This window comes from Alligator mississippiensis, chromosome 3, assembly GCF_030867095.1.
Source record: "Alligator mississippiensis isolate rAllMis1 chromosome 3, rAllMis1, whole genome shotgun sequence".
Taxonomy (NCBI): domain Eukaryota; kingdom Metazoa; phylum Chordata; order Crocodylia; family Alligatoridae; genus Alligator; species Alligator mississippiensis.
The window spans coordinates 274329593-274341633 of NC_081826.1; the positions used below are offsets into that span (position 1 = coordinate 274329593).

The following is a 12041-nucleotide window of genomic DNA, read 5'->3' on the forward strand; positions in this document are numbered from 1 at the left end:
TGAAATTCTAGGCTTATGATTAATTAGTCAGTCAATGTCATATATTCCAGCCTTATGACTGATATCATGACTTAAAGTTCACATTGTTATTTTATCCTATTTGTTTCAGCAGTATGAGAAAATGTTGTTGAATTAAGCCCTTTGGATGGAAGTACAGAATGTTTGCCAAATGGAGTGGCTTCTATTTTTTATTTGGCAAATTAAACGCTCTTAAAATAATATGTCCTTTAACAATGATTCATTTTCTCTAGATATTTTAAAATTTCTTTTATGCAGAAAGATTGTTCACTAAGAATTGTGTAATAGTGGAGTATAAGCCTGTTTAATAGCAAAATATTTATTAATTAGTAAGGAACAATTAGATTTTATACTTTTGGATAAAATTTAGCCATTTAGGACTCTTGGACCCAGTCTGCTTGTAATTTGATAGTAAGGTAGAAAGATCAGGTAGTTTGCAAGAAATAATTTAGTAAAAGCTCCACAGCCTTAAGATTATAACCTAAACACAGAAAACAAAACAAATACATTATTTTTGGAAGTTAATTCTCATTTATACTAAGGAAACATTATAACACAGTGGGAGTAAAATTATATATTATATATAAAATTACACTGTGGTGGAAAGATGCATCATCTCCCCTTTTAGGCTCTTTACATTGCTCGAGTAGGATAAAGTGGATTTAGTGTACATGAGACAGGCCCCTATGGGCATATTTACTTAGGGCTGTGCAAAGCTTCAGTCACTGATTCGATTTGGCGGAGATTTGGTCCAATTCAGAGACCCTTTAATTTCTCTTAATTGAATCGGAACCCTCCAAATCAATTTGGAGAGATTCGGAAAGATTCGACAATTCGGACACAGTTTTAAATGTTTTTCCTACATACCTCAAGGTACCAGGCGGCTTGTGAATGCTGCATTGGTGGGATTGATGGAGCGTCCCACAGGACTGTGGGGCGGGGTTTGTCCCCCAGCGTGTTTGGCAGCAGACTGGGAAGTGGACCAGAAGCAGTTCTGGTCCACTTCTGGGTCCACCAGGGAACATGCTGGGGGGGCCCCCTAGCACCCCCCCAGCTTGGCAACTGGTACCTCCTGGGTCTGGGGGGGGGCACCCGGGGTCTGCCCGTGGCCAATCGCTGAGCCGGGGGGGGGCCCCACAGCATGCTCAGTGGCAGACCCAGAAGTCAACCAGAAATATTTCCGGTCTACTTCCGGGTTTGCAGCTGAGCATGCGGGGGGCCCCACCTGCACTCCTATGGCACCCTACATCTGCCCCACCATCGCAGCATTCACAAGCTGTGCCTGGTACCTTGAGGTATGTAGAAAAAACATTTAAAGCTGTGTCTATGGCCGAATAGCTGATTCTCTGAATCAGCATTGAATCTTCAGATTCAGATTTGGCCGAATTTAATCGGGACAGTAATCGGAATCAATGAATCAAATCACTGTCCCTGATTTGGGCCGCATCTGAATCCAAATCCGAATCTGAATCAAATACAGCACATTTCACACACCCCTAATATTTACATAGCCTCAGTACCATGACAGAAAGCACTACAATGAGGTGTGCTGTACTCGCTCAGTTATGTACTAACTCAAAAATGAAAGTAGTAAAGCTTCCTTAGTGTGGCATCGAGTGCACATCACTAAGCTCCCCTTTGGACTTCTGTTTGTGGATGGAGTTTATAGGGAGTAGACTCAATTTATCTCATTGTACCACTTCCTGATGCAGTACTGGGTGGTGCAGACAAACTCTGGGTCAGTTAAAAGGGCAAGCCGCCTCCTAAACAGAAAAGTAACCAATGAGTCTGTGTTCAAAAAGTCTATCTGTGGCCTGAGAAGTTCAGTTCAGGGTAACCTCCTGTGTGTTTATGCAGCTTCTCAGACACGTTTTGCAGCCAACATTTATTTATTTATTTATTAGATTTATATGTCACCCTCCCCTGAACACGTTCAGGGTGGCTTACAATAAAAAACATAAATTATAAAAACAGATGATTTTTTTAAAATGAGTAGTATGTAATAAACAGCAAAACCCTAATTTTCAGGGCACTGTTTTAACACCTCCTGCTAAAAGCCTGCCTGATTAGTCATTAGGACTTCCATGCTAGCACAGCTACTCTTCCAGCAGCCCCCGAACTTATTGTATGTTAAGTTCTACATGAGCTGCAATTGCTATCACTGTTATTCTCTATTTTCTGTTCAACTACCTAACAGGTTTCAATAAATGCTCCTTTTTATGAAGCTGCCTCTCATCAGATGCAAGCTTATTTAACTTGATCATGTCAATGTATTTCACATTTTGCAGTCTTTCATACCCTCTTTTTTTGTCCTGTGTTGTAAACAAATCAATTATTCCACTAGATCTTGTTTTGGGATGTGTGCCAAGTACTTCAGCTTCTGCAATTTTCTTAATTGATTGGTTATGCAAAACATCTTGAAGGCAACAAGTCTGCACTTCAAACTAATTAGTAAAGATTATAAATATGCAGGTGGCAATCAACAAGTCATGTTGAGTGGAGTGCCACAAGTGCCACGGGCAGCTTGTGCATGTGGCATGTGGCAGAAGGGGCAAGCAAGCAAGCAGACTGCAGGAACAGAACACCTGCAGCAGACTGGACAGGAACAGAAAATAGAGCAGCAGATCAGGCAGGGGAAGGGGATTGGAGTGGCACTGACAGAGGGCACAGAGAGTAATTTGGCATTTCTGGAAAAAAGATTGACCTCAAGTAGCCTAACTAACACTACCTTGATTTTTTTTGGGTCTGGCAGCAGAATAACTAACACTACCTTGATTTTTTTGGTTAGATTTCTCATGCAGCTAAAAACCAAAATACAAAACAAATTTAAAGGCTAAGTACAGATATGCAGGGATGTTAAATCGATTCAAAATGACTGACCGATATCACGTAAGTCAGGATGCGGGACCTAGTGGGGGAGTTGGGGGTCTACTGGGGGATGGGAGGGAAGTATAAGGGGTGGGGGGCAGATGCAACCCATGGGTGGGGCTGGTGACCTATAGATGGGAGTGGGTGGGGCCAGTGCAACCCACGGGAGGGAGCAGGCATGACCTGCAGCTGGGGTGGGTGGAGGCAGTCATGACACATGGGTAGGGTGGGGTCCCCCACAGTGAACTTGCACTCCCATCCCTCATGCGCCACCCACCACTGGGATTTACCTGCTTGGGTCTGGCAGCAATGAATGCTAATAAAAGCGGCTGCACCCCAAGTGGCTTGTAGGATGGGGATTGAGAGGGCTGGCTGGTTGGTGGGGAACAAGGAGCTAGGGGGGGCAAAAGATAGCTGAGTGGGGTCGGGTGTGTGTGAAAACAGCAGCCCTGGGACTGGGGCCAGTGGCTGGGTTTTCCCAGGGGAAGTGTACAGAAGTTCCATGCACCAGTTTGACCTAAATAGAATAAGTGTGATACTACATAGATCCAAATTTATCTTAAAATGGGTTCTGCAATTTTTAGACCAGTTTGTGTGAATGGAACTTCTGTACAGTTACAGGTTTAGACTGGTTGCTGTCACTGAGACTGGGTCTGTAAGTGTAAGGTCAGCACTGGGACAAGTTAAGTTTAAATTGGGTGGCCATTTTGAATCTGATTTAACCTCCCCAAATGGCTGTACCTAGCCAAAGTGTTGTTAGTGCAGGAGCATAACAAACAGGGAGGCAATCAGGGTACAAGCCCCAGGCACTGAGTTAAATGGCATGCCAATGACAGGAGTTAGGGTGGCACTGGGAGGGCACAGAAGTAGTGATGGAACTTGGGGAAGGGGCAGGAGTAATGGCGGCACCTGGGGAGGGAATGAGGTAACTCAAGGATTTGTTTGCAGGGAGTCAGGGAGCCAAAGGTCCCACCTGTGGGAGACATCACTGCTGTGGGGAAGGTTCTGCCAAAATCAGTGTTGTGATATCCCAGTGGTGACAGGATTTTGCAGTGGCAGCTATAGAGGGAGGTGAGAGGATTCCTGTATTGACACCCTGGCTGCTGACACTGCCAGCATCTCCTCCCTCCCATAGCATTAGTATGTTTCATTGAGGGGAGGCATGAGGCTGATGACGGGACTGTGGTACTAGGGTTTGTGCCTGGCATGAACATCTTACCAGTTATACTTCTGTGCTGGTGCATAAATAGGGTTACAGGAAATAGACCTTCATCGTACATGTATGCAATGCAAGTGAGCAGAGGTTTGATTCTTTTCATATGTTTTAAACTTCATTTGATTGTGCTTTTTGACTGGTGAGTAAATAACAAACGCTCTCTCCTAACAGAACCATTAAATATAAAATAAAGATCTTTTATGTTAATGGAATAGATAGAAATTTGTGCCAAACCACAATGCCGTATACTTTACAAAAATATTTTGTTTACCTCTCAAGTTGCACTGGTTTTCAACAGTTTGTCTGAAACCCTTAATTACATTTTGGAGAGAGGCACATTCTAAAAAAAAAAAGAAAAAGATAAAACCTCATTATTTGTCAAGAATATTTTTTCACTATTTTCATTTTAGAATTCATTGATTACAGTTACAGGCAACAGTATTTTTTTTTAAAGAAGGACTGATCTTTTGTTACCATGAATTGGAACCTAAGAAAAAAGACACACACATTACCCCCACCGACCCCCAACCACTGACCCCCAACAGCTGTGGAGCACCCCCGCCGACTCCCAACACAGCCAGAAGTAAATGGAGCCTGTGGTGGGAGAGGACTAGCCCAGCTCAGCTGTGGGGAGGCAGCTGAGAGGAGCTAAGGAGGGTCTTGCCCCGCCCCGGCTCCTACTTTGCCCAGCCCCCCAGGGAGCCAAGCAACTGGAGCCATGTGAACAAGCCTTGCAAACAAGCATGCTTGTCTGCCAGGTGTGTGAATTAGTGTGGGAGCTTGTATAGAAGGGTGAGTGGGAGCAGCCAAGGCCCTGCCAGTGAGCCCTAGGGAAGGCAGTCCCATCAGCAGCTGGCTTCCCAGTGGCACGATGTGGATGGGCACACGCTGCACCCTGAGGGTCCCCTCGGAGTGTGCGGCCTACCCCTCTGGCACCTCAGTGGCCTCCACCTAGACGGAACCCATGGTTCTGGGCTCCACACAGATGGAGCCTTTGGCTCTCAGCTGTGGGGGCTGCCTGGCACGTTTCCAGGCTCATGGGACTGGGAGCATGGCCACCTCCCCTTGCAGGGTTTGCTCCACTTTGGAGTCTCTGGGGCATCAGATTGAGGAGCTCCAGGCTGCAGTCCAGAGACTGCAAGCCATCAGGGATGGTGAGCAGGAGATCGACTCCTACTGCCAGGCCCTTCACCCCCTGGAGGTGGAGGGTAGACCAAGGTCACCCTCCAGGGCAAGGGAGAACTCAGGGATCTCCCATACTGTCCAGCCAGGGGGTTGGACCAAGGTGGTCAAGGGCCCCAAGGTCCACAGCAGCAAGGTCCCCTCCCCTCTGGGGCTTTGCAACAGGTATCAACCTCTTGCAGCCCCAGTAGAGCCTGCGGAGATGCCAGCTCCTGCAGGCAAGGGAGGAACAGCCACCCCTACTCTCTCTAAGACAAAATGCAGAGTGCTCATCATGGGAGACTCTCTCCTGATGGGGACTGAGGGGACAATCTGTCTCCTTGAACCCATAGCCCAGGAGGTCTGCTACTTCCTGGGGGTCCACATCCAGGACATAGCCGAGAGGATTCCAAAGATTCTCCACCCCTCCGACCACTACCCTATGCTCCTCATCCATGTGGGCATGAATGACATGGCTCGGAGCAACCCCAGCTGGGTCATGAGAGACTACAGGGTTCTGGGAGTGTGGATTAAGGGGTTGGAGGTAAAGGTGGTCTTTTCCTTGCTCCTCCCAGTTGTGGGTCATGGGCTCAGGAGGGAGAGACAGGTTGAGGTAGTCAACCAGAGACTGCAGTGCTAGTGTCTTCATGAAGGCTTCGGCTTCTACAATACAGTCTGCTCTTTAGTGAGGGAGGCAGTGGGCTGCTGGGAAGAGACGGCCTTCACCTCACTCCACCGGGGAAGAGGTTTTTTTCAGATAGACTTGTTGACCTGCCCAAGCAGGCATTAAACTAAGCCCACTGGGGGACGGGGGGAGTACCACCACTGCAAGTCCACTGGGCAGTTTTTGTAAACCCAGCAAGCTGAGGCACACAAGGGAACCCAACCCTACCCCAGCCCCAGAGCGATCTGTAAAAAAGGCAAGGGCCCCGAATGGGACACTTAAGTGCCTATACACCAATGCCAGGAGACTGGGGAACAAACAGGAGGAACTGGTCCTCCTGCTAAGCTGAAAGGATTATGATCTCATAGGGATAACAGAGACCTGGTGGGACTCCACCTATCACTGGGCTACAGGTATAGATGGCTTTACGTTGTACAGGAGAGATCATGTGGACAAAAGGGGTAGGGGGGTAGCTCTCTGTCAAAGAAAGCTATGCGTCCCTGCAAGCTGACATTGGCACCCAGGTGGGACGATTGGAGACTCTATGGATCAAAATCCATGGTGAACAAGGCAAAGGGGATACAATGGTGGGGGTCTACTACAGACTTCCTAGCCAGGATCAAGAGCTTGACCAGGAATTTGCCAGGGAACAAGCTGAGACTGCATACTCCTGGTGCATGGTTGTCATGGGAGATTTCAACTACCCTGACATCTCGTGGGAAGAGCACTCAGCCACATCCAAACATTTACAAAGCTTCCTCATGTGTGTGGATGAGCTCTATCTGACTCAAGAAGTCTATGGACTGATGACAGGCAAAGCACTTCTCGACCTGGTACTGGCAATGGGGGATGACTTAATCAGTGACCTAACAATCAAAGGGAAGCTGGGAGACAACAACCATGAGCTGATCACCTTCACCATCCACCGTAAAGCAGGCAAGTCAGTCAGCAAAGCAGAAGTTCTTGACTTCAGGAAAGCTGACTTTGACAAGCTCAGGTGGCTTGTTGGCGAAGTCCTAAGGGACTATGACCCAAAGGAGAGGGGAATTCAGGACAAGTGGTTGCTCTTCAAGGGAGCGATCCTGAAAGCACAAGCAATGTCTATTTTGTCTCAGAGGAAAGGCAGCAAAAGGGTGCAGCAGCCCTCTTGGCTCTGCAGGAAACTAGTGGACTTCGTGCATCTAAAAAGAAAGGCTTGTAAAGGATGGACGGCTGGATCCAGTACTCTGCACTGGTCCAGACCTGTAGGGAGCAAACCAGGAAAGCCAAGGCTGCAATTGAACTCCAACAGGCTACACGTATCAAGGACAATAAAAAGTCTTTTTTTAGATATGTGGGGAGCCTGAGGAAAAGCAAGGGTAACATTGGACCCCTGATAAACCATATGGGTCAACTGACAACCAATGCCCAGGAAAAAGTCAACCTGCTCAACAGGTATTTTGCATTGGTTTTTCACCAGCCTCAAGGGATGGCCCTGCTGAGTACAGGGTGGGATGGCCAGGGCGAGGCAGAACTACTACTCTTCATCAATGTTGACCATGTGAAGGAACACCTTGAGAGGCTGGACACCTTCAAGTCAGCTGGCCCAGACAGCTTACACCCCAGGGAACTTAAGGATCTGGCAAGCATCATAGCTTGGCCACTGGCACGGCTCTTTGAGAACTCATGGCGCTCAGGCAAAGTGCCCAAGGATTGGAAGAAGGCCAATGTGGTGCCTATCTTGAAGAAAGGGAGGAAAGTATATCTGGGGAATGCAGGCCCATCAGCCTGACCTCCATCCCCAGGAAGATCTTGGAGAAAATCATCAAAGAGACCATTCTTGACAAACTAGCTGAAGGCAACCTCTTGAGGGATAGCCAGCATGGGTTTTATTGTGGGTAGGTCTTGCCTGACCAATCTCATCTCCTTCTATGACCAGGTGACATATCACTTGGACAAGGGAGAAGAGATTGATGTCATATATCTCGACTTTAAAAAAGCCATTGATCTGGTATCCCATGATCGTCTTATAGAAAAACTAGCCAACTGTGTTCTTGGCTACATCATAGTCTGCTAGCTGGGGAATTAGTTTTAAGGTCAGGCCCAGAGAGTGGTAGTTGATGGAAGTCAATCATTGTGGTGCACCGTGACCAGTGGGGTCCCCCAAGACTCCATCCTTGGGCCTATCCTTTTCAACATCTTCATTAATGATGTGGACATTGGTGTCAGAAGTGGACTGGCTAAGTTTGCTGATGACACCAAACTTTGGGGTAAAGTGTCCACACCCAAGGACAGGATGGCGATCCAGGCCGACCTTGACAGGCTTGAAAAATGGGCAGATGAAAACCTGATGGCCTTCAACTCTGACAGATGCAAGGTACTCCACCTTGGGAAGAAAAACCTGCAGCATGCTTATAGGCTTGGCAGTGCTATGCTTGCTAGTACCATGGCCGAAAGGGACTTGGGGGGTCATGATTGACCACAAGATGAATATGAGCCATCAATGTGATGTTGCAGCCAGCAAAGCAAGCAAACTCTGGCTTGCATCATTAGATGCTTCTCTAGCAAATCCCAGGATGTCATCCTCCCGCTGTACTCTGCCTTGGTGAGGCTACAGCTGGAGTACTGTATCCAATTCTGGGCTCCACAATTTAAAAAAGATGTGGAGAAGCTTGAGAGAGTCCAGAGGAGAGCCATGCTCATGATCAGAGGGCAGGAAACCAGGCCTTATGATGAGAGGCTGAGAGCCACAGGACTCTTGAGCTTGGAAAAGTGCAGGCTCAAGGGGGACCTGGTGGCTGCCTATAAGTATATAAGAGGCGTACATCAGGATCTGGGGGAACACCTGTTCACCAGAGTGCCCCATGGAATGACAAGGTCAAATGGTTACAAACTTCTCCAAGACCATTTCAGGCTGGACATAAGGAAGAACTTCTTTACAGTCCGAGCCCCCTAAACCTGGAACAGACTGCTGCCAGAGATGGTACAAGCACCTACTCTGGATTTCTTTAAGTAGTAATTGAATGTTTATGTTGCTAGTATCCTGTGACCATAGATTACTTCCTGCCCCTGGGGCAGGGGGCTGGACTTGATGATCTTCCAAGGTCCCTTCTAGCCCTAATGTCTATGAAATCTATGAAATCTATAATTTAAATATTGCTGTTCTAATTATTTATAGGCATTTCAATATTCAGCCATATGATTCTCAAACATACAAGCCAGGCCTATGCGATGTGGGTAGTATTCACTTCATATTCGGATTCGGCCAATTTGAGGGACAGTGATTCCATTCGATGATTCGAATCACTGTCCCGAATCAATTTGGCCAAATCTGATTAGTAGATTTGGCCACCACAGAATCAGCTGAATCTCTGAATTGGCTCCATCCCCCGCCCACTCTCAATAGCTGCCCCGGCCCACTCTCCCAGCTACTGGCTCTTAAAAAACCCCCCAAAAAAGCACCCCACACTCACCAGATGCTACCAGGTGGGGGATGATCCCTGCTGCCCCCCACTGCCCCATGCAACATGGGGGGCTCTGCCATGAGCCCCTGACACTTGCCCACTCTCTCAACGCTCCCCCCGTCATGGCTGCTCCACCTGCCCCAGCTCCCAGGTCTTTAAAAAGAAAAAGCCTTGACTTGTTGGCTTCTGCTAGATGGGAGGCGATCCCCACTGCCCCGCGCTGCATGGGGGTTTCTACCATGAGCCCCTAGAAGCCCCAAGGCTGCTGCAGCAGCTAGTGAGTCTGGACATTATTGCATATAGCCTACGTTAAGCAGCAGTGAGGTTCTACAGCCACCTACTGCCAGCTGTTGATAGCTGGCTAGGAAGAGACTGAGTCAGACAGGTTTTTTTGGGTCTACAGACCCTAGTAGAGTGGCCAGGTCCCTGAGAACAGAACCAAATTGGACAATCTTAAACTGTTGAGCAGAGACCGCTTTGCTCAGTGAACAGCCTGTTGACCAGGACCATTGCACCCACAGGTGGCCAAGAACATTGTTGTGGTATGGTATGGGTGAGGGTGTAGGGAAAGGAAGAGCCCCAAGAAGATCCCACAGCAGAGCACAAGGACTGAGTCTGTTTGTACATTCCAACTCCTGAATAACTAAACATTCTATCAAGCCATGGCAGGTGAGAAAGAGAGCATGCAGTCCATTAGAAATTATGGAAAGGCACATCCCTGGGTCACTCTCCAAATGGCTGAGCCAGTTCAGCTGTGAAGGTGGTATGGGCCTCAACCTTACTGGGTTGACAGGTATATGCTATAGGCTGATTTCTTTTTTCCTTTTCCTTTTTTAAACTTTCAGCAAGAATGTCCAGGTGTTTTTCAGAATAACATTAGAGAATATACATTGCTTTGTCCACATTAAAAAAATCTTGCAACTCTTTTAATTGAAAAATTGTACCCTTAGAGGAAATTTGAAATTTAACAGGAAAATGGGGGTTGCCTTTGTGTCAGGGAACTAACTTTTGCCATCACTGTGAAAATGTGCCCAATTCTAGTCAAATTATCAGCCTCTGAAAACTTCCATTTGCACATGCCTGGGGAAAAGATTTTGGAAGATTCCTTCTACATTGGCATAATCTATGCCAATGAGCTATAAGGGCTGAATTTTCCTTGAAGATGCCCCTCCATGGAGCTAAAAGTCTGTTATAACATTGGGAACAGGAACTGATGGCACTGGGACTGTTTGCCCTGGTCTCAGAGCTCCTTCTGTTGGCTTCCTGGCAATGGGAATGAACAGGCAGATAGGACTTATTGTAATGAAGAGTGGGAGACAAGGAGTAATGACTAGGGGTGCACCAATAGAGATTTTGGGTGCTGATACCAATAGCCGATATTTAAGAAGGCATATCAGCTGATCTGATATCTGATACAGCTACCTCCAGATGGTAAGTCCAGTGTGGTGGAAGGGGAGGGAAGGACCATGTAGGGGCAGATCAGCACACCTGCAGTGAGGGAGGGGGCATGGGTAGGGGCAGGCACTGCTCAGGGAAGGTGGAGGGGGTGCAGGACAGAGGCGTGTCTTGTGGGATGGGGCAGCTTTGGCCACTGCTTGCACCCAGGGAGGGTGGAGGGGGGCATGTGCCCCTGGATCTGTGTGGCACAGAGAGGGCTGCAGCTGCGGGGTGGAGCTGGAGCTGGCGCTGCATGGCTCTTCTCAGCAGGGGCTGGGCTTGGAGTGGGCTTATTTGTCTAACCACGTCATTCTTCCTTTTATAACACATAAGGTATGTGTAGTAGACTGCTCTGTAATTTCCTCCAAATGTTCCATTTTAAAACTATGAACTTATGAACTATATCTTTATATGTGTTTGAGAAATTGGACATTTCTTATTACTAAATAATTTAAAAGGAAACATTTATAAACAACAGATTATTCTGTTATTTCAAAACACTTGTAATATTAACATGTGAACACAAGATGGAACTCCTGTAATACAATAGAAAATTCTTATTTGGTAGTTGCTTTGCCTTCTTTGGTGGAGGAGAACTCTAGAGACTTTTCATGGAAAATATTTTACAAGAACATTAAAGATTCAGTCCAGTACTCATAAGAATTAAGAAATACTGGAGTTAAGGTTGCGTGCTTGCAAGAGCATAATTTTCCTTGCAGTCCCATCTCTCACTATTTCCCTTGAACTTTTGCCACTAATAAGGCAAGGGGCCAACAGACAACAGCCTCCTTTGTTGCACAACAGATTCATCCCCAGAGCACACTCTATCCCAGTGACTCTCAACCAGGGCATCTTGGCATGGGGTGTATTAATATCCCTTTAAGGGTGCTGTGGGATATCACACAATATTAACACTATTCATTTTACAAACATGATTCACAATATAAACCCAGAGATTTCAAATTGAAATCTATTGTTGTGGTCTATCTGAGTTCTTTGCAACAGAAAAAGTGGTCTATTATTTTTGTGTTGTAAAAAAAAGAAAAAGAGAAAGAAAACAAAGAGCTGGCATTGTCTAAGAGGTGCCATGAGTATAAAAAGCTTGAGAACCATTTCACTATCCTGTGTACTGAAAGAGGAAGTGTTTCCTTGGGGAAAAAAGAACACTACACAGTCAGGGTGCAGGGCTGGAACCAGTGCGTGTGCTGCATGCAGTACCCAGCACTGGTCTGAA

General features: G+C 46.9%; 1 protein-coding gene across 1 annotated transcript in view; it reads right to left on the minus strand.

Moving 5' to 3' along the window:
• CCDC152 (coiled-coil domain containing 152) overlaps positions 1-12041 on the minus strand; it is a 34514-nt gene that overhangs the window by 14922 nt on the left and 7551 nt on the right. The window contains exon 4 of the mRNA XM_059725200.1: positions 4374-4442. Coding sequence (XP_059581183.1) covers positions 4374-4442 — 69 coding nt within the window. The remainder of the gene's footprint in view (positions 1-4373; positions 4443-12041) is intronic.